This window comes from Paroedura picta, chromosome 13, assembly GCF_049243985.1.
Source record: "Paroedura picta isolate Pp20150507F chromosome 13, Ppicta_v3.0, whole genome shotgun sequence".
NCBI lineage: Eukaryota > Metazoa > Chordata > Lepidosauria > Squamata > Gekkonidae > Paroedura > Paroedura picta.
The window spans coordinates 10,375,762-10,398,976 of NC_135381.1; the positions used below are offsets into that span (position 1 = coordinate 10,375,762).

A 23,215-nucleotide genomic window follows, 5' to 3' on the forward strand; every position below is an offset into this window, starting at 1 on the left:
ATGCGCAGCTGTTGCTTGTAAGCTGCTCCTGCATCTCATCAGTTATAATGCTTGGAGGCATTTCTGGGTTCAAGTTCTTCATCTGCCACGAGTCCACTGGGTGACTTTGAATCAGGTAGGAGAGAAAGATTCAAGTCTGTTCATACCTTCAAAAGGGTTTTGATGTGGAACACATCTTCTAGCACGCCCCCTGGGACGGAAATGGGTATGGACATGATGTCTGTAGTCCCGCCCCTGAGAGCGCGTCAGAAGACAAGGGGAGGCGGCCAGCAGATGAGGCTGAACAACTTCTTACACTCAGGCAAAGACCTTATGAAGAACCCTGATGGACAGACCATGTTCTGCCATCTGGCTTCTATCAGAGAACAGTCAGATGGTTTAGGACTGCTGGGGGGTGGGGGGGGGGAAATGGAAGGGCTTTTGGCATTCTGGCCCTACTGGTGGACTTCCTGATTTTAGCCACCATGTGACACAGAGGGTTGGACTGGATAGGCCATTGGCCTGATCTGACATGGCTTCTTTGATGTTCTTATGCTGATCACAATGGGATTTTGGAATCAGACCCCCCCCCCCCCAAATTTAGCCTCGAAAAGCCAGTGGGGAGGCAATCATTTTTTTTAGCTTGCTTTATTGCTGGCATTAGATATCTTTTGCCAATGTCTATGCCCCTTTTTGATTTTCCTGATTGTTAGCCTCCCTTCAGAGCTAGTTCCAGGTTTTTGGGGGCCCTGGCCAGAGAATGTTCAGAGGCTCCCCGTCCCTGGAGGGACCCCCCTTTCTGCCACCCAGCACCTTCCCACCACACACATTCTCAGCCGCCTGCTCATCCTTTTGCAGCACCAGGTACTCTGCACAGCTGGGCATGCAGTTGCTGCAGCCATCAGGAGCATTTCTTGCATCACCTGCATGCATGCCCTTCCCAGTTGGTCCTGGACTGCCAGGAGCACAAGAGGGGGAAAGGCTGCAGGCAGGCAGGTGTACAGGTATCTGGCAACCAGCAGATAGTGGCATTGGGCCCTGGCAGATGCCCCACTGCAGAGCTGGAAGGCACCATCCCCCCCCTCCACCTTTTATAGTTTTTCCGACTCTGCCTTTCGAACCACCACCGTATCCTCTTGGAGTTTCCTAATTTTCCTTAATCCGCAGCACACTCCCCCCCCCCCCGATCCTTCTTCCTAGTGGTTTTAAATAACTCCAAGTGTCCTGAAGAAGTTGACCCGTTTGACTCTGTCTATCAACTTCCTCTTAATTAATCTTCTCATTTCCTCTCTTGGAATTAAATGCGACCGCTCTCCACTTATGTTGAAACTGATACCAACTTGATCAGCGTTAACCGCCCGGTTTAACGCTTCTTATATCTCCCGCCTGATCCCGGCCACCCGCCATGCAGGATTAAGTCAAAGGGTCACCTTCCCTCTTGTCAGCGCCATGCCCGTTCTAGAATGGAGCCATTTGTCATATCCGCAACTTCTGTCTTTGTTTTGACCTGAATGTACTTCTATTCAGTCCCTGACAAAAGAGTGGAGGTCACCTGTTATGACAGCCTTTCTTTCTCCAGCTCAATGTCACCCTAAAGCAGCCTTTTCTCAACTTTTTTACTGTTGAGAAACCCCTGAAACATTCTGCAGACTTCAGGAAACCACAGAAGCAGTGCGATGGTCCAGAATATGGTTGGGAAGCAATGCTGTGGACATGCCTACCACGGTTTGCTCCCCTTCCCACTTCCTCCAGGCCCATCCTTGGCCATTTTGGGAGGGTGGGGGGTAGCAGGTTAACATGATCATAGATTTTTAGCAAATTTTGAACAATATATAAAAAATGAACTAGTTCAGTGTAGGAAAAAACATATATAGGATTTCAGTTTTAAATTCCTTCGACATGTCCTTCAACCAATTTCTTTCTTAATTTAATTGATAAGCCTATAAACGTGGTAACAATGATATTAATCGGGTAGTCAAACTGCAGCCCTCCAGATGTCCATGGACTACAATTCCCATGAGCCCCTGCCAGCAAACGCTGGGAATTGCAGTCCATGGACATCTGGAGGGCCGCAGTTTGACTACCCCTGACACCCCAGCCTGAAGGAAATCGATTCATGCCTCGTTTGAGTCAGGGAGGCTTGAGATAACCTAGCTTGGCTTACTACTCCCCCAAAAAATCTCCAGGTATTCTCCAACCAGCGCTGCAACCTTAGGAGATAAGAACTTCTGCTGTGATAGATCATGGCAAATGTGTGGGGTCACCTGATAGCAGAGCCGGCATGGGACCTTAAGACATTCCACCAATTGCAACCCTTAGAGCAGGAGTAGTCAAACTGCGGCCCTCCAGATGTCCATGGACTACAATTCCCAGGAGCCCCTGCCAGCATTTGCTGGCAGGGGCTCCTGGGAATTGTAGTCCATGGACATCTGGAGGGCCGCAGTTTGACTACCCCTGCCTTAGAGAAAGTGTTCCTTGGATATTTTCTAGACTCCAGCATGGCAGTTCAGGAAGTTAAAGAAGGGACGGGATAAAGCAAGATCCCCTTTGCACTGAGACCCACCTTGTTGCCAAGCGACCACCTCCTAAGCAAGCTGGGCCTGGTAGCAAATGGATAAGGACGGGCCGTTGCCCAGAGAGGAAGCGCAAGATCTTCGGGTTGAGTGAATGGGATGTACTGGTGTGGAAACCTCCCATTAAACTCTTATTTTCTGCCAAGTCCCACCTGGGCTGTCTCTGCAGAGTAATTTCTTGCAGAAGGAATGAGTTCGGAGCTTCACTGAGTAGACGGGCAAAGGCTGAAAGCTCGCTAGGCGCCTGCCGCCCAACCAATTTTAAACTGGCTTATCTGAAAGAGGCACTTGTCTCCCTGCACAGAGGGGATTTGGGCGAGGCAAGGAGAACTTTCCGTTTCTCCTCCTGCTGGTCAGCAGCCGGGTAGAGCAACTCTCTCTGCCGCCAGATAACCCTGCAGGTAAATTGAGGTGAGAGGGAAGAGGAAGAGGAAGAAGAAGAAGAGGAAGAGGGGCCAAGGGATCAAGCCCTATGAAGATAGGTTGAGGGACTTGGGAATGTTCAGCCTGGAGAAAAGGAGGTTGAGAGGGGACATGATAGCCCTCTTTAAGTATTTGAAAGGTTGTAATTTGGAGGAGGGCAAGATGCTGTTTCCGTTGGCTGCAGAGGAAAGGACATGCAGTAATGGGTTTAAACTTCAAATACAACGATATAGGCTAGATATCAGGAAAAAAATGTTCACAGTCAGTGTAGTTCAGCAGTGGAATAGGCTGCCTAAGGAGGTGGTGAGCTCCCCCTCACTGGTAGTCTTTAAGCAAAGGTTGGATACACACTTTTCTTGGATGCTTTAGGATGCTTGGGGCTGATCCTGCGTTGAGCAGGGGGTTGGACTAGATGGCCTGGATGGCCCCTTCCAACTCTATGATTCCATGATTCTATGATTCTATGATTCTAAGAAGAAGAGTTGGTTCTTATATGCTGCTTTTCTCTACCTGAAGGAGTCTCAAAGTGGCTTATATTTAAAAGGCTGCCATGTAGAGGATGGAGCAGAGTTCTCTCTTGCCTTGGAAGGATAGACCAGAACCAATGGGATGAAATTCCGTCTAAACCTCCGGAAGAAGTTCCTGACATTGAGAGCGGTTTCTCAGTGGAACAGGCTTCCTTGGGAGGTGGTGGGTTCTCCATCTTTGGAGATTTTTAAAGAGGCTGGAGAGCCATCTGACGGAGAGGCTGATTCTGTGAAGGCTCAAGGGGGTGACGGGTTACAGTGGGTAAGCAATAGGGTTGGGAGTCTCCTGCATAGTGCAGGGGGTTGGACTAGATGACCCAGGAGGATCATCTAACTCTATGATTCCTACTCTATGATTTTAAGAGATATTCCGGGGATTTCAGCCTTAGAACCTCCCTGGCCTGTCCACGCCTGGCTAACCCAATCTCGTCCAAAGTCTCAGAAGCTAAGCAGGGTTGACCTTGGTTAGTATTTTGATGGGAAACCGCCAAGGAAGTCCTGGGCCATTACACTGAGCCAAACAATGGCAAACCACCTTTGAACATCTCTTGCTTTGCAAACCATCTAGGGTTGCCGGAGGTCAACCATGGCTTGATTGCATTTCCCACCACTGACTGAGTTGCAATTTTACACATGGATCTGGAATAGCCATCATATCTTGAAGCACAGCCAGAACTTGGAGCCATCCCTGCTTCCCCCCTCCCAAAGGCTGTGGTGGTCAAAGATGAATGGGAGACTCGGCTTAATGTTCTGCGAAAATGATCAGTGACCGAAAGTGGTGACTGATCGTTCATGCAGGAACGGAGCATGAGACGGGGAAGCTGTGAAATGCCACCGATCAATGGCGGCGTGTCTCAGATGCTAGGAATGATGAGCAAGTGTCAAGCCAGGTTCTGAAAGCCTCTCCTTGGGACATGACGACCAGGGACAGATTGATGGGCAGGGATTGGCTTTAGAAGGGCGAGGGGCCAGAGGGCTTTGTACTGTCTTTCAGAAAGTGAAAGGCAAGGCACACCTCAGCCTGGCCTTGCCGATGCAATCTCCCCAGTAGTTCCGGGCAGTGAAATTGGTGAGTTGATTAAAGTGGAGGCGAAGGATTAACTTCTGCCATAGTGGAAATGCGCCAATATGGTAAACCCCATACCGTGGTGACTCAGTGGTAGAACCTGCAAATTGCATGTGGGAGATCTTGTACCTGGCATCTCTGGGTTAAAGGTTTTTAAGAACGGACTCTTCTTCTTTTCGTCCCTGCTCCATGTCGAGGCAGGAAGGACCCAGCCCTGGCATTGAGGCAACAGCTCAGCGAGCTGGCTGGGAGAAGAGGGGCGGGGAGGCAGGGAGGAAAGAAGTGCGCGGAGAAGATTAAATGACTCTGCTCTGCTCCGAGTGAGATAAAAATCCAGAAGTTTGCATTCCATTTGGGCGCGCAGTAGGGGATGAGCACTAAGTCCCTCAAACCAATCATCAAATGCTCTAATCAGCCCCGATGAGCTCTTGCATCAAAGCCAGGCATCAAAGCCATGGGGCATGCATATTTAGGGCACCATCCAGAGGTCGTGGTTTGGACCAAACTCCTGCTGAGGCCAGCAGAAACGGCGAAATCTGGTTGGGATGAAAGAATGCATGGGTTGGGAGGGGGAGGGCATGTTATATTATGGCAGGGGTAGTCAACCTGTGGTCCTCCAGATGTCCATGGACTACAGTTCCCATGAGCCCCTGCCAGCGAATGCTGGCAGGGGCTCATGGGAATTGTAGTCTATGGACATCTGGAGGACCACAGGTTGACTACCCCCTGTATTATGGGATCCACCTCTCTTGGACTCCAGGACTCACCCTTTCCCGTGGGTTGGGTTTGCAGGTGTAGGCTCACCCAGATGCAGGTGCCTCAACTTAATCCAGTCCTGCGCCTGAGGACTTCTCAGTCGACTGTACCAGTTGCTTCATTTAAGTCTGCAAGCTGAACTTTTCCTAGCATTATTGGGGGTTTTTTCCACCAACTTTTGCCTCAATTGTAGCTTCCAGGCCATTGTAGCCAGTGTGGTACCCTGATTAAGAGTGGCGGCTTCAAATCTGGAGAGCTGGGTTTGATTCCCTGCTCCTCCACATGCAGCGAGCTGGGTGACCTTGGGTTAGTCCCGGTTCTCTCAGAGCTCTCTCAGCCCCACCTACCTCACGGGTTGTCTGTTGTGGGGAGAGGAAGAGAAGGCGATTATCAGCCGCTTTGAGACTCCTTTGGGCAGTGAAAAGCGGGGGGGCATAAAACCTCATCTCCTTCTTCTAGGGCAGTGGTTTTCAACCGGGGAGGTCGGGACCCCTTTGGGAGTCGAACGACCCTTTCAGAGGGCTCGCGGCAGAGCAAGCAGCTTGGCCAGGGGTGGGATGCCATCCACACAACAGCCTTGCAGGGTAGATCAAGACAGAGCGTTCGTCTGTCTGGAGCAGCGGAAAAGAGCGAGATCGGCATGGTGGGACAAGAAACTGAATTGAACTGAGAAACCCCGGAAAAAAGCCCAATTTATATACAATCATGAACAATGTTCATGCCATTAATCAGTTTTGGTTTAATTTCTGTGCAAGAACCCTTGCATAATCTTATGGCTGGGGGTCACCACAACACGAGGAACTGTATTAAAGTTGTATTAACTGCATTAGGTCCAGGGAGATCCAGCAACCATACTGGAAGGTGTTGACTGTCTTAACAGGCATTCCATTCCCCGTTCTTGAGCGTGAGTTGAGTTGCTCAAGTATATTGACTTTCTTTCATTACATCCCTGTTCCTGGCCGGGCAGCAACTACAGCAGTAGATCCACACACAACAATCCAGCCGGCCAGACTCGCAAGGCGGGCAGGAGACCGGGCGTGTTGGCTGTCCCCCAACCTCCTCCGCGTCTGCTCCATTTTGTGCCCAAGCTCCAGCCACCTTTCTTCCGTCTGTCTTGGCAAGAGAAGCTGATGAATGATGTCGGGCCCTGATCTTCATTCATTTCCCCCCTTTACATTTATTTTCCAGAGAGCAATGGGGGAGGGAGGGGCGATGGGGGGAGATCTCTGTTGAGAATCACTCATCCTTTCTAATAATGAGAGCTGTCAGCAGTGCTGCTCCCTAGGAAATGATTTTCTCGGTAAATATTTCATCTGTAACTGATTTATGGTTAGGGTAAAAAAAAAAGAAAAAGAAAAAGAAAAAACCAACCACCCTCCAACTTCATCAGTTCATCGCAGAGCTTCAGGAAAGGCCGGGGGTGGGGTTGGCAGGGTGCCCGTTTGGGGGAGAGAACAGCCTTGGGGCAGCAGGAATTAATTGCAAGCTTTCCTCACTGAGTTGGGGAGCCTAGATGTTGTAGCCCCCTCCCCATTGTTTTTTTTTTTGCATACAGCGTCACGTTCCAGTAAAAAAGGATTCTAATGAGTTGTTGACACAACTCATGGGATGGGATTTCCTTAGCTCTAAAGACCAACTCATGAAGCTCCATGGTGCAATGTCAAATCATTGGTCCTTATAACCCAGTTCCATTTTGTCCTGGCTGGCGACAGCTCTTCAAAGCCAGGCATGTCTCTGCTTCCTCAGTTCCTTTAGCTGAAGTCTGAGTCTTTGAATGCAAAGGCCTATGCCGTACATCTTCTATGGCTTTTCTCCTAATAGAGCCACAATGGCTCTTGGGACCATTTCCTGCATTCTGCAGGGGGTTGGACTAGATGACCCTGGAGGTCCCTTCCAACTCTATGATTCTATGAATGGAATGGCCTTTCACTGCATCGGACTGACTGTCCGTTTACTCCAGCCTTGTGTTCTCTCCCTGTCGGCATCTTTCGCTGATCCTGGCCCATGTCCTCTACTGCCAAGTTATGACCTTTTCTTCTAACATGTGATGCTGCGTTATTTTATTTGCAGTTTTTATGGGCGATGGTTTCTGTATTGCCCTTAAGTCAAAAGTTGCACAAGGTGGCTTGCAGTGACAATCCAGATGATTCATTCATTCATTTATTGATTTGTTGTATTTTTTGACCGCTTCTGGCTCGTGGTGGTTTACAACTGTAGGCATAAAATATATTAAAATCCCCACAGTACCCACAAACCCCACAAACTATTAATCCCACCCCCAGCAGACTCAATGTCCCCTTTAAGTCAAAAGTTTCACAAGGCGGTTTGCAAATACAACCCAGATTATCCATCGATCCACCCAGCCACCCAGCCACCCAGCCACCCAGCCACCCATCCATCCACCCATCCATCCATCCATCCATCCATCCATCCATCCATCCATCCATCCATCCATCCATCCATCCATCCATCGTATTTGTTGACTGCTGCTGGCTCATGGTGGTTTACAACATAAAATATATTAAAATCCCCACAGTACCCATAAACCCCATGAACCAAAAGTCCCACCCTCCAACAGACTCAATGTCCCCTTTGACTTAATGTGTCAGGAGGATGTTCGGAGCAGGGAACCAGCAGATCTTCCTCACCCAGGTCTCAACCAAATGCCTGGCAGAAGAATCATAGAACCATAGAGTTGGAAGGGGCCATACAGGCCATCTAGTCCAACCCCCTGCTCAATGCAGGATCAGCCCTAAGCATCCTAAAGCATCCACGAAAAGTGTGTATCCAACATGTGACAGCTTTGTAACGTTCCTCGGTGATTTGTTGGCTTCGTCTGGCATGCCCTGCGGAACTGTGATAGCTCCAACAGGGCCCTAAGGTCTTCCAGGAGCTCATTCCACCAGGTAGGGCTTAAGCCAGAAATCACTCCCATTCCAAATGCAGTGATATAGGTTTCTGTTTTATCTGTCGGTCTGCCTACAGATACAGATGCAATTTTAATCTTCCTTTACAATTCTTATTGTTTGCTACATTTCATTTCATTTCTGCAAGGAAGTCTACATAGAACATTGGCTTGGAAACAGAGTAATACAACAGGAATTGAAATACGTGAGGGGGGAAAAAGAACATTCGGCACCCTAGGAAAAAGTAAATATTGAGTACCTAATTTAACATGCTGAATTAGAACAGCCGCAGAATCACTGCATATTCAAGAAGGAATTGAGGTAAGGGCGGCAACTTGAATCTGCAATGACGTTTGCTGCACTTGGGATCCTTAACTGGGTGGGAATTTGGCTTAGAAGGTTTTAAAATAAACTTCTAAACCTAACAAGACTGTGTAGTATAGTGGTTAGAGTGCCGACCACAATCAAGTAGCTCCGCCTACCTCCTAGGGTTGTTGTCTGGGATGATAAAATGGAAGAGCAGGGAATGATGTAAGCCATTTTGGGTTCCCATTGGGGAGAAAGACAGGGTATAAAAATGCATGCATGAAAAAGCCAATAAACTCACCAGGTCATGAAAACAGCAGCAGCAGCACAAACTAGCAACTCTGAAAGTTATTCTCTATGTCACATGACTGATGGAAGAAAGAAGTTTTTAACTTTCCTCTAAAAGGAGGCGGGTGAAGGAGAAAGGGGAGTATGTCGGGGAAGCAGGTTCCTCAATTTTGGGAGGATGGACGATGGGAACGTGCCAGTCTTGCATCTGCATGAGAGTCGCTGGCAAGTCTTAAGGAGTAAAGGTAAAGGAATCCTCTGTGCAAGCACCGAGTCATGTCTGACCCTTGGGGTGACGCCCTCTAGCGTTTTCATGGCAGACTCAATACGGGGTGGTTTGCCAGTGCCTTCCCCAGTCATTACCGTTTACCCCCCAGCAAGCTGGGTACTCATTTCACCGACCTCGGAAGGATGGAAGGCTGAGTTGACCTTGAGCTGGCTGCTGGGATTGAACTCCCAGCCTAATGGTCAGAGCTTCAGACAGCATGTCGCTGCCTTACCACTCTGTGTCACAAGAGGGTCTATTTTAAGGAGTGGGAGGGCTCAAATGGAAGTAGGCACCCCTAGGCATACCGTGACTTCTTAGGGCTTTAAAAGTCAAGGCTCACCATGAGATAGACTCGGCCATAGCATACCAGATCGCAAGATCTGAGCGAGGCTGTGTTGGCATGTTTTGGAGGTCATTAATTCATAGCAACTCCATAAGTTGGAAGGCATTTCCTATACAAAGACAATTGGAAAACCATGAAGGCCTGGTCCAGGGCAGCCTTTCTCAACTGTTTTTTATCACTGAGAAACCCCTGAAACATTTTTCAGGCTTGGAGAAACCACAGAAATGGCACCATCATGCAGAATATGGTTGGGAAGCAGAGCTGTGGATATGCCCACCCGGGGCCGCTCCCCTTCCCACCCCCTCCAGGCCCTTCATTGGCCATTTTGGGGAGTAGGCATGCCCATATATGAAGAAGAAGAAGAAGAGTTGGTTCTTATATGCCGCTTTTCCCTACCCGAAGTAGGCTCAAAGCGGCTTACAGTCGCCTTCCCATTCCTCTCCCCACAACAGACACCCTGTGGGGTGGGTGAGGCTGAGAGAGCACTGATATCACTGCCCGGTCAGAACAGTTTTATCAGTGCCGTGGCGAGCCCAAGGTCACCCAGCTGGCTGTATGTGGGGGAGTGCAGAATCGAACCCGGCATGCCAGATTAGAAGACCACACTCCTAACCACTACACCAAACTGGCTCTCATATGGTCATATGGCTCTCAGATGGTCATATCACCCAATTTAAATGTTTAACAAATTTAAAAAATGTATTAAAAATTCATTAACTTCCCTCCATTTGGGAAACCCTTCCAGGGCCCTCAAGAAGCCCCTGAGAAAACCTGCCCTAACCACTGACCACTAACCACTGCATCACACTTGGCTGGCTTCCTTTTCTCCCGAGCTTGCAGTTCTTCCATTTCTTACGGCCCGGGTTCTTCTTCAGCCTCCCACTTCCCCTTCCTTAAGTCTGGAGCAGAACTGCAGGCACTTTAAAGAGAGTTGATTTTGTAGGACAGTCGTCCTGAGATGACAAGTCCTCGCGCGTAAATTCTCCAGCCTGGCCGGCCTGTGAATATTATCGGGGAGACAGGCGAACGGTTGGAACGCAGGATGTGAAAAGTGCCGAAAGTTTGAAACGTCCTTTTGTCTTCTGCCGGGGATGGGCGAGATGGATGGAATCGTCGGTGCTAATGACCCAAAGCCGAATGATGGATGGGGAGACTCGGGGGAAAGATTTCGAGATTCTACGGAGTCGTGCTTGTCGAATGAATGCTATTTAAAAATCCCCGGTGGAAATTGGAACTAAGTCTGTAGAGAGTGAGCTAGGTTTGTTCACGCCAGTGATTTGGGGGGTGAGGCACCAAGAACTCTGCTGGGTACACGAAGAGGGACAAATGTGCTCTATTTCAGGGAAGCTCTTCGCTGTTCTACGCCTTTCTTTTTCGCCCGTCTGTGTTGCCGGCATTCATTTTCTTTAGTGTCACTTTGCGTCAATTCTGCGTCATGCCTTTGAAACGGATGGAACAGGCATGGATTCTAGCAGCAAGAATCTTATCAAATTTCCTTCGTACGGTCGGCAGAAAGACAACGGCAGTTTTGTCCTTGTTGAGAAGGCCCGTATTAGAAACTTAAAAAAAAAACAACAACCAAGTAATTTCCGCTCGCTGCTTCCAACCTCTGTCATTGTGGAATTACCTGGATAGCATGCCTGTCTCAGAAGGGTCGGGTCTTTAGAGGGGAAGTGATCCAGCAGGAGTTTGGATGCCGCGCTGGGAAGGGCGCGCCATGGAGGAGCTGGAGAAATAGCAGTGCTTTCTTGATAGGGATACCAGTCTCCATTGGGACCTGGGGATCCCCTGGTTTCTCAGCTCATCTCCAGACTACAGAGATTTGCTCTCCTGGAAAAAATTGGAAGGTAGCCTCTATGGCCTTGTACCCAGCTGAGATCCGTGTCCTCTCCAGGCTCCACCCCCAAATTCCCAGGAATTCCCCAACATGGAGCTGGCAACCCTGTCCCCCCAATCCCCTGCCATTCCCCCCAATCCCCTGCCTGGGTGATGGGCTCTGCAGCTCTTCCTCTTGGCCGGACGGTGGCCATCCTGTCTCGGGACAGTCTGTTGGGTCAGCAGCAAGCCGCCTGGCAGGGTTCCCAGGGGATGCTAGCTACGGCACACGGAAGCGACACGACCGACCGGGCCTCGCGTTGATTCAATTGGCCCTTGGGCTAATGAGAGCAGCCGGCTCTAATGTGTCCCCGTTCTTGCGCAAGAAGTGGAAATGAGCACCAAGTTTTCCTGTGCTCGGAAACAATTAGCACATTAGAGAGAGGTTGCATAATTGTTGTTCTTCCTTTCTCCCCGCCCCGCCTTTTGCAAGCCGGGTTGTGTAGTGAGGCCGGGCTAGGGCCGTGCCTCCATTTCCTACCAGGGCCTCCTCCAGATGCCCGTGGCACCAAAGGGGCATATGTTGCAAACAGACATTCAGGAAGGATGTCTGCTGTTGTCCAGGAGGGCACTCGGCTAGCCTTGGCCCTGCCAGCTCTTCTCATTTGCAGCCTCCTAGGGCCCCCCATTTGCTTCCATGCTCGGAAAGCTGGCTGGATTATCATGTCAAGTACTGGAAGCACAAAGAAGAATCGGGCGCACACGTCTTAATTTTGTCCACAATCGCTCAATTGGAGGAACCTCAGGAACCTCATTAATTGCATTGCAAGATTGAGGCGGAATTTAGACCCCCCTGGTTACTTCTCCCTCGCTATACCAAAACCATCTTGACAGAATATACGGAGTTAGTCTCTTAGGTGGTCAACGCAGCACAAATACCAGATTGGGAAAAGTAGGCGTTCTTTCCCTGCCGAAAGAACGGAAACAAAAGCAGTTTGAATACGAACCATATGCATTTCATTTGAGTGGGGAAAAGGCAGCAGAAAGTGGTTTTGTTTATAGATAGATGGATTGCCTGTGTTGTCTTCTGCAGGGGTAGTCAACCTGCGGTCCTCCAGATGTCCATGGACTACAATTCCCATGAGCCCCTGCCAGCGTTTGCTGGCAGGGGATCATGAGAATTGTAGTCCATGAACATCTGGAGGACCACAGGTTGACTACCCCTGGTCTACAGGAGTAGTAAACCAGTATACTCAAGAGGTGTATTGCATACATTGAAAATTAGGGATGGGCACAAACTGGGCGATGAGCCAAGATTTGGTTCAAATTGGTCTGTTTGGAGCCCCTGAACCAATGTTTGGGTATCTTTAGTGAGTGGTTAACACCTATTTAAAATATCAACATTTTTTTGTCTTGGTTTTAAATCCGAGAAACATTCGTGAAAAATAAAATGGGGCCTTTTCCTGTATTGTCCAGTCTGCCAGTTGTGATCCTGAGCCATTCCCACCATGAGCTCACCTGCAGAGTAAGGCAGGTTGTGACTAGAGACAGGACTTGGTTGGTGGTGGCACCTCACCTTTGAAATGCCCTCCTTCTGAACATTTGCCTGGCATCTCCTCTCCCTTCCTTGAGGCACCAAACCAAAACACTTCTCTTAACTTGGGCTTTTAACGTTATTTTATGGTCGTCTTTTAGCCCGTGGCCTGTTTTATTAATATGAAATTTTAGTCCGTTTTTGTTTAAATGTCCTTTTGTGCCCTGGCTTTTGGAAGTGGTTTGAGTTATTGTTATGGCTCTGCTTCTATTTATTTATTCTCCTGGCTTGGCTGGTTTTATTACATCATTTGCTTTATTGACTTTTTCCTGTTGTCCCGATTGGTTCGGTTTTGTTATTTCAGTCCTCAGCTGCCTTCAGCAGGTTCCAAGAGGTGGCAAGCAAGTGTCCGAAAGAATTAAATGAAATAGATCTCCTATGCAAACACTTGAAAATAGTTTTGCCGTCCTAATGGGCTAATGATTCACTTTTTCTCAGAAAAGAAAACGGGAACAGGGGTCCATTTTCCTTTCAGAAACTGATTAATGCAGCGCTAAGCAAATTAGGAGAGGTCTGACGTTGACCCGGAGAGATTACTCTGTCTACGAAAGCACTAAGAACGGCTTATGAAATTTAGTTGAGATATTTAGATTCACTCTTGGCTTAATTTTTTAGCATACGAACGAGCGTTCGGAAAATGGACTTCAGAACAAGGTCAAAAGCAGAGGCTTCCAATGGCAAGCCGGTGACGATAATGCCTTGCTGTTTGTTGGCCTGCCAAGTACAGGTGTGTGACTTTAACCGAGCCTGACTTAACTAGGGTGGATTTTATGGGAGGTTAATACACAGAACCTCTGGCCTAGCTCCTGGGCGATTTGAGAGCGTGTTTGAACACAGGGATGTTCAGATATGCCCCCTTTTCACTTTTAAGCCACTTAAATGCAATTAATGGAGGGGAAAGTGTCACAGTGAAAGGTAAAAATCCCAGTACATTTCATTAGACAGTCAGGAGAAAGCCAGCTCCGCTTGGTTGAAGTGAGGGGCAGCTGTGTCTGAAACTGGAATTTTAAAAAATGGGAACAGCATGGCCATGATATGTGTGTTTCTTACGAGTCTTCAAGTTGCTTCCAACTTAGGGCAGCTGTGTGACTGAATGACCTTCAAAACATCCTATCGTTAACCACCTTTCAGGTCTTGCAAACTGATGGCCGTAGCTTCCTTGACTGTAGTCAATCCATCCCATGTTGGGTCTTCTGTTTCTCCTGCCGCCTCTGACTTTCTCCTGCCGCCTCGCTCCCAGCAGAAGGAAACTTGACCCTCTGGTTGAATGGGGAAGGACGAGGAAGGAGAGAAGGAGGGAGGGGATTGGGAATGTTGAGTAAGAGGTCACCATCTATCTATCCATCTTTTATTTATTTATTTATTTGGATTTTTATACCGTCCTTCCATACGGCTCCTGGCACTTTCCATATAACATCATGGAGTAACTACATAAACCCCTGCAACAAATATAACTCTAACAATCATAACATAGCATCTCAACCAGAACAATACTTAAACAGGAACAACAGGAACGTTGGCACAGCTTTGGATAGGTCAGATTCTTCGGTCATGGGAAAGGGTGTCTGGGGTGGGGGGCAATGGGTGTTTTCAACCACTGTTACCAAATATCATGAATGTCCATTTGAAATGTGGCGCTGGAGGGAGGTTTTAAGGATACTGTGGACCAACAGATAGTGTGATCTGGATTCAATCTATCCTGAAGTCACCTTAGGTCAGGGGTAGTCAACCTGTGGTCCTCCAGATGTCCATGGACTACAATTCCCATGAGCCCCTGCCTTAGGTGGAAGCTAAAATCACCAAACTGAAGGTATTGTACTTTGGTCACATGATGGAGAGGACAAAGTTCACTGGAAAACACAATTGTGCCAGAAATGTCTGCGGAGTGCACACACCTACCATAACCACATTTCAGCTGAGCATCTGACAAATAGCCCCGTTCCCCAACTGTATCGCAAGACCTAACAGTACAGACCAGGTGATCTCCAGTCTCTGAACCTGAGCTGGTTTTTTGTTTTGTTTTTTTAAATCTCACCCTTTTCACAGATCCCATTTCAGTAAAACGATTCACGGCGTGTTCTGTCTCGCCACACTTCTCTGGGCGCAGGGCTCCGGTCCGGGACGTTAACAAGGTCTTTGCTTAGATCTAAGATTCAAGCAGCTCAGCCACACAGCTGAAAGAGGGGACGCTCTCCGCAAGGATGGGAAATTGAACGGCGACAGAGATGGATAGGTCCAGCCGGTTCCTAAAAACACCTGTCACTTTGGTATATGGGAAGGGAAGGTGAAGGGGGTGAGATGCATGGCTCCGTTCCCTGCATAAAGCTGGAATCACTGCCTTGGCAGGTTAATTGTGGAGAGTTAATGGGGAAATATCCATGCCTGGATGGCCAGGCTCCGCAGCCTTGAATGCCGTCACTCCTGTGGGTTTAATTTCCACCACAAGAGGGCAGGAGGTGTTATCTTTCAGGGAGAGGCCTTTAAACTGGGCAAGGCGATTTACCCTTTGCATGGAGGAAGTGGAAGATTAAAGCAGAGCTGAAACAACTTAGCAGACAGAAATTCTCCTCTGCAAACACTGGAGTCATCCTTGTTGAACGCTCAGCAAATATTTGGCACCAAATGGACTCTCGATTTCGGCATTTCGCAGGAGTGCTTTCTCCCACACGCCGATAGCTGCTGTACTAAAGTGGTTAGTGATGGACTCGGACTGGGGAGAGACGGGTTCAAATCCCCACTTGGCCCCCAATCTTACTGGTTCATCTTGAACCGAGCACACAATCACTAGGGCTGGCCTACTTTGCAAGGTTGCTGTGAGGATCAAATGAGGAACGGCAAGCTGTTAATTAAATAGATTACGTGATGCTTTTAAGACGCCCTAAGCGTCCGGTGAAGGGCATGGTATAAATGTAATGAATGTCGAGGAAGAAGAAGAGTTGGTTCTTATACCTTGCTTTTCACTGCCCGAAGGAGTCTCAAAGCGGCTTACGATCACCTTCCCTTCCTCTCCCCATAACAGACACCCTGTGAGGGAGGTGAGGCTGAGAGAGCCCTGATACTACTGAAGAAGAAGAGTTGGTTCTTTTATGCTGCTTTTCTCTACCAGAAGGAGTCTTAAAATGGTCTACAATCACCTTCCCTTCCTCTCCCCACAACAGACACCCTGTGAGGTAGGTGAGGCTGAAAGAGCTCTGATAGGGCTGCTCTGTGAGAACAGCACTATCAGAGCTGGGACTAGCCCAAGGTCTCCCAGCTGGCTACATGTGGAGGAGTGGGGAATCAAACCTCGCTCTCCCGATTAGAAGCCACTGTTCTTAAGCACGTCACTTCACTGGCTCTGGCTGCTTCTGTGCTGCTGTTACTTATTGGAACTTACAGAGTCGAATTTTGGATGTTTCCTTTAAAGCGACCCTGGCAGCTACTTCGAAGCAAGCTTGGTTACAGAGTCAGTTGTTTGCGGGAATTTTAAGATGGGCTTTTGATATTTCGTTGTACATTCGGGGCTGACTCCAGTTCGTTAATTCTAGACATTTTGCTCCCTTGGTTGAACTATAGATTTATTGATTGTTTTAGTGACTTAGGAGTATTTAGTAGCTTTATTATTATTGATGATGATTTGGTTGTTTTAGTAGCTTTTGTGCTACATCTTGAGAAAGCGACATTGAGAAGTGAGTCCTAAATCCTACAAGGGAAGGGAGTGCTTGCTAATTGGCACTTGCTATTGTTTTTTTTTTAAACACCGCATTCTCTAGTTGGCATGCAGCGGCTTGGAATAGCAAGCAGTTTTTGATAGTCGGCCTACAATGGTGTTTTGTCAGTGATGCAATTTGATAGCTGGCTGCTTATTCGATTTCACGGTTGATGCCGGCCGGCTTCGAATAGCTGAGATACCAAGAAAAGTGAAGCATTTTGATTTTTCAAGTTGCGCATTCGAAACTGGACACACATTTTGTATGGCAAAATGTGGATCCTGGGGGGACATTTAACCAACAGAGTACTCATTTCAGTTCCTTGCTGAAGGCTGGGCTCACAGTGAGGTGAGAGACGACCCGGAGGACCTGTAGCAAAGAACCCGTTCCTTAGCTTCATACCCACAGCCTGTGCCAGGGGTAGTCAAACTGCGGCCCTCCAGATGTCCATGGACTACAATTCCCAGGAGCCCCCTGCCAGCGAATGCTGGCAGGGGGCTCCTGGGAATTGTAGTCCATGGACATCTGGAGGGCCGCAGTTTGACTACCCCTGGCCTGTGCTTTCCATCCTTAGATTTTTATACTGTCCTCCCAACCTTGGCTAGTTGTGAAGAGGGGGAAACAGGGTCAGTCCGTCCCCTTCTTCCCCTACAGAGAGGCATCTGGCTGCCCAGGATGCTTAGTCGGATCCAGCAATGTTCTTATCGAGTTCTTGCTTCCCCAACTGTGGTACCCCATTGGAGTGGGGCGGGAGGCAAGCGTGATCTTCCTTGTGTGTTCTCCCTCCTGACTCTTTCCTCTCCCTTCCTCTCAGAACCAAGAAAAAGAACAAGCCCTTGAACCTCAAGATCCACAACAGCGTGGGGAGCTGCGAGAACATCCCTGCCCAGCGCTCTCCCCTCCTCTCCGAACGGTCCCTGCGGTCTTTCTTTGTCGGACACCCGCCTTTCCTTCCTTCCACCCCTCCCGTCCACACGGATGGCACATTCTCCACAAGTAAGTCGGACCGGTAGCGGCTCGTCGTGGGCGGGAAAGGAGGGGTGCTCGATCTAGAAGAGCCCAAGAAGGATTGGGGTGGGGGGGACTGCAATCCCAGGCCTTCGGAAAATCAGCCACAAGCGGTCAACCGGCCTCTCAGGGTCATGCAGGGGGCAAAGTGGGTGGGTCAACATCATGATGGTGCAGAAACAGGTTCCAGGGGAGCCGCTCCCTTTTCCAGCGCCCAGAAAGTTCCTCCCTGGAAATTCAGCTCAGCCTTGGAACATGAGCAGTTCCAGAGGGACAAGCAGGTCTAGTGAAGAATTTGAATCCTTGCCTTTAACTACGAAGTCAAGCCGGGGAGGGTTGCTAATGCTCCTGGGTTAATTAATGCAAGGCACAAGGTTTGGGCAGCTTCTGACAGCTTGGACCGGCTTCTGCAGCACATGTGACAGCTTTGTACCATTCCTCGGTGATTTGTTGGCGTGAAAACCTCAGCGGCCCGAACACAGTTTACCTGGGAGTGACAGCCCGGAAAGACGGGTCGAGAGACATCAGCTAAGCTGTGCGCCGTAGAGCAGAGGCTTCCCTTTTGGCCTTTTGCTGACGTCACCAGCGTCAGATGGTCTGCCTCGAATCGCCAAGAAAACCTCCAGCTCGCTGCCTGGGGGAGAGGGCTTCATGTGTTTGTGAAGCAGAGCACTAAATGCATGCTTCGTGAAGCCTATTTCCTGTTGGAGGTCAGTTACCTGTTGAGACCTTTCCAGAAGGAGCTAGCCAGCGTCGGCCTCTTCTTGTCCCCATCCTGGGGGCTGCAGAACTTCAGGGGGTGCTGTTCTAATTACAGCTAAGTGCATCGGCTTGGAGGAGAAGCCTTGGATTGGCTGTGATTTCTCTCTCTCTCTCCTGGCAGTGCGACAGAAATGGAGCTTGCTCCCAGAGCGGCTTAGGGGAACTTGCCGACATTTTTGGCTTGACCATATCTGATGGCCTGCCATGTTCTTTGATGACATCGGTTGTTGTTAGGTGCGAAGTCGTGTCCGACCCATCGCGGCCCCATGGGCAATGATCCTCCAGGCCTTCCTGTCCTCTACCGTCCCCGCGTATGCAAAATAGACGGTCTTGTTTTCCATCTCCCGTGCACAGCATTGTATGCTGAACTCCCAACCTATATAGCTCCGGTGTATGATTGACGTTCTGACGTTATTGGCCAGAGTGCATGTTTGTCTAAGACAGTGGTTCACAACCTTTCTAATGCCGCGACCCTTTGATACGGTTCTTCATGTTGTGGTGACCCCAACCATGAAATTATGCAAGAAATTAAACCAAAACTGACCAATGGCATAAAGATCCATTGTTCATGATTGTATATAAATTGTTTTTTTTTTCTGGGGTTTCTCAGTTCAGCCTCTTGTCCCACCATGCCGATCTCGCTCTTTTCTGCTGCTCCAGACCAGATGAACATTCTATCTCGATCTACCCTGTAAGGCTGTTGTGTGGATGGGCCCCCCCCCCCCGGCCAAGTTGCTTGTCCTGCCATGACGCCTGTGAAATGGTCATTCGACCCCCCAAAGGGGTCCCAACCCCCAGGTTGAGAACCACTGGTCTAAGATCCTTTAACTGGACATAGCAGGGATTGACCCTGGGACCTCTGCATGCAGAGCATGGGCTCCACCCATAAGTCTGATGAATACAAGTAGGAAACAGTACATACGTTACAAAGGAGATGAATAAAGAGCTACTGGTCAGTCTAGCCCAGCCTTTCTCAACTTCTTTACTGTTGAGAATCCCCTGAAACATTCTTCAGGCTTCTAGAAACCCCAGAAGTGGCTCCATCATGCAGAATATGGTTGGGAAGCAGAGCTGTGGACACGCCCACCCAGGGCCCCTCCCCTTCCCACCCCCTGCAGGCCTATCATTGGCCAATTTGGGAGGGTTGGGTGGGTCGACATGACCATCTACGGTCCTATCACCCAATAAAGGTTTAGCAAATCTTAAAATATATTAAAAATTAAATAACCCGTATAAAATGGATGTTGCAAGAACTACCTTCAACAGACGATTGGCTAGATAAACTGGCGGACTTAGCCCAAATGGCAAAATGAACATTGATTGTTAAGGGAAAAACAAAAGACAGCTTTAGAGAATAATGGGGCCTTTATCTGAGTTATTTAGCAAAATCAGGTCTAAAGGATTATTATATGGAGGAGTGGATAGTGCTTAACTTTTAGAATTCCCCGAATTATAGCAACTGTATTTTATTGTATTTGTGTTTTTCTATCTTACGTTAAACAAAATAAAAATATGTTATTAAAAAAATAATAATTAACTCCCACCTGTTTGGGAAACCCTTTCAAGGCCCTTAAGGAACCCGCAGGGTTTCCTGAAACCTGGTTGAGAAAGCTTGGTCTAGACCAGGGGTAGTCAACCTGTGGTCCTCCAGATGTCCATGGACTACAATTCCCACGAGCCCCTGCCAGCGTTTGCTGGCAAGGGCTCATGGGAATTGTAGTCCATGGACCTCTGGAGGACCACAGGTTGACTAGCCCACGACTTTTTTATCCTCACTGAGAGCAACGCTTCATGATTTCTGGCAGGAGTCTTTGTCAAGTCTGCCCTCTCTGACCTATTGAGCTGCAGCAGCCAGGGAATGCGCTTGAGCCATTAGGCATATAGACCAGACCGTTTGTCACTGCACGATGGCCCTTTCCCCAGGGAGATTCCGACTGAACTCCGAACGCAGCGTTGACCCTGCGATACTGCTTTATACTGAGTGAGAACAGTCGTCCCAGGTCTTGAGAGAGCATGGATTGCACCTGGGACGTGCTACACATGTGGCTCTACCAGCGAGCTCATAACACAAATGACTGGAAAGGTCTGCTGATTCCCTGATGCATCGAGCCACAGTCCTTTAATTTAGAACGATTTCCAGCCTTGCTTCTGTACTCAAAATCACTTGCAGGCAGGACTGTGTTAAGGTACTGGTGGGCCCCCGGTCAAAGTATAAGTTAGTGGACCTCCTTGCTTACCCTTTCTCCAGCCGACCCAACTGGAAACATGGCATATGATTGGGCCAAAGGTCTTCCCTTGCCCTCCTATTATAGATTCACTTAAATTCTATGTGAGACTTAGAAATATCATAGAATCCTAGAGTTGGAAGGGGCCATCCAGGCCATCTAGTCCAGGGGTAGTCAAACTGCAGCCCTCCAGATGTCCATGGACTACAATTCCCAGAAGCCCCTGCCAGCAGGGGCTTCTGGGAATTGTAGTCCATGGACATCTGGAGGGCCGCAGTTTGACTACCCCTGATCTAGTCCAACCACCTGCTCAATGCAGGATCACCCCAAAGCATCCATGATAAGTATCTGTTCAGCCACTGGTCTAGGGGTTCTGTTGAGGGCCCTGGTTCTTATCTTCCTGTCCAAGTTCTGTTAGCCCTTCGGGGAGTTTCACTTCTTCTAGTGTCCTGCACCAAACAAACTCCTGCCTCCCCTGTGAAACCTTTTGGCAGTTTTTACAGCCGCCCAGACAATTACTTCATGCCAAAATGATCACACACATATGATCAAATTGCTAGTTTGTTTTAAGGGCTCGACTACCAGATAGATCGAGGCGTGTCTCACCCCGAGCCATCTCACCCTTTCCGAATTTCTCTAAACGCCGTGCTTGAGGCGACAACAAGGTGCTTCAGACGAGCTGTTTTGTTGCTGCCTGGATCAGCAGGTTAAGAGCTGGGTGTGCACGGAACGTCAAGGCTTAAGGCGCTCTGCTTAATGGCGAAAATGCTTTTCCTCTTGTGGCGGCTGCAATCAGTCCGCTCCACCCGATCCCCCGCGGAGTTGGTTGATTTTCTGTTCTTCCCCTTTGATTATCTTGTCTGAGTGGTTTTCTCTTTTCCTGGACCGCTGTGGTCAACTTCTCTTTGCAATTAAGCAAGCCCACCCCAGCGAAAGGACAGCTAGGAACAGCAGGGTCAGAGTCCATCCTCATAATGGGAGCCTTTCTCTCAAATGTTTGGGCAGGTGGGAAGTCATCCCATTTGGTTTACTGTTGGACAGTGAACCCAATTTCTTGACCTGGGCTGAATCTGCACGGAGCTTTTATTCCAATCCCAGGTCGATTTGGTCCCTACCGTCTACACGGAATGCGATTTCCATTTTCATTTGGGGCGATTAAAATTTTTCATCTGCAACAAGCAGGATTGATCCGGAGTGACCCTACCTTTCCCCTGCGATATCCTGGAGTGGATATAACCCTTGATATTTGAAAAATCGGCATCAGTAAAGGTGCATCTCTTTGCTTTTCCCAAACTAACTTGCTGCCTGATGCCTCCAACGCTGAGGGAAAGTCCTGATTGGCTAGGGCGTCAGCCCTAAATTCTCTCGGCAGAGATTTTCCTCTTGGATTTATTCCCCCTCCTCTGCTCCAAACCTCCCCCCCTTCAAGAAAAGAAAGACGCTCCTGCTGCGCTTGGCTCCCCCCCCCCTTCCCTAATCATGTATGGAACACTTTTCTGTTTCAGTGGGGGGGCGGAATAGAGGAAGACCCGAGTTCAAATTGATCTGAATTCAGCAGGTGACCCAAGGCCACCAAGCAAGCTTCAGGTGGAGAAGAAGTGGGGTATCAAAACCTGCGTCTTCAAATCAGAGCCCACCACTCTGAACCACTACACCAAGCAGACTTGGTGTGCTGGCGCAACACCCTCACCTCACGGGGGCCAAACTTTTTCTTTCCTGCATTGCCGACAGAACGAATGGGGACTCCTCCTGTAGCAGCGTGATCATTGCTGCACGGAGGAGCCATCCGCTCTCCCTACGGTAACAGCGAGGCCTCTGGAAAGCCGCCTGCGCCGCCAAACAGCAGCTGCGTCACATCTGGGCTGCTTATTTACGTGACTCCTGTCGCCCTGCTCGCTTTCAAGGAGCACGGGGGCCGTCCAGGTCCCAGGCCTTGTCGTCACACCTGTCCGTCATCCGGAGACAGCCGTGGCTTGCAGGGCTTTCTGTTGTGTCTCCTGTCAGACGAGGAGAGGGAAAGGCACTGACCCTCTTTGCCACCTTCGACTCCCTGTCAGGCTGATAATTTCCCTACCGCCACTTCTGTCAAGGGAAACCGGTCGGTTGTGAGCAGAACCATGATCCGCAAATCTGGGGCCTCCGCCGGGTGACTTCAGGGCCCCCCGCGCCGGGGTTCTTTACAGTTTTGTTGCCGGCGATCGAAGCGCAGGTGTTTGAGTTCGAAAGCAGAAGGGGCCAAGGCAGGGGCTTCTTGGGGCTCTTGGGAGAGTCCTCCGTATGCTCAGGTGCGCACAGGCGAGTTGCATGTGCACATTTGGCTGTGGAGTCTCAACTTGCTTGTGCGTGTTCATTGCGTGACACCCTTCTTTGAAGCCGTTAAACCCTTCAAATGCCCACCTCCCCTGTTCTAGGGAGAGTTTGGGCTTGATTTGACCTAGAACTCACGTATTCATCTTTTTTGCACTTCGTGGCATCGGTAGGGCAATGCGTACCTGACGAGAAATATTTATTTATTTAGTTTCATTTCTTTTAATTGATAGGCCGCCCTCTCCGCCGGAGCGGGCTCGAGGTGGCAAACAACATATGCCCAAAAATACAGTTAAGACCATTCTAAAAAGATGTTTTCCTGACAGTCTGACTTTCAGTGGGTATGTGGGACACGTACTTTCTCTGGAGTGACTTTTTCA

At 49.1% G+C, this 23,215-nt stretch overlaps 1 protein-coding gene across 2 annotated transcripts in view; it reads left to right on the forward strand.

Annotated features, from left to right (window-relative positions):
• Window positions 1–23,215, forward strand: part of KSR2 (kinase suppressor of ras 2) — a 177,237-nt gene that overhangs the window by 58,258 nt on the left and 95,764 nt on the right. For both annotated transcript variants that reach the window (XM_077307487.1, XM_077307489.1), the window contains exon 5: window positions 17,348–17,529. In XM_077307487.1, the coding sequence (XP_077163602.1) occupies window positions 17,348–17,529 (182 nt within the window). The remainder of the gene's footprint in view (window positions 1–17,347; window positions 17,530–23,215) is intronic.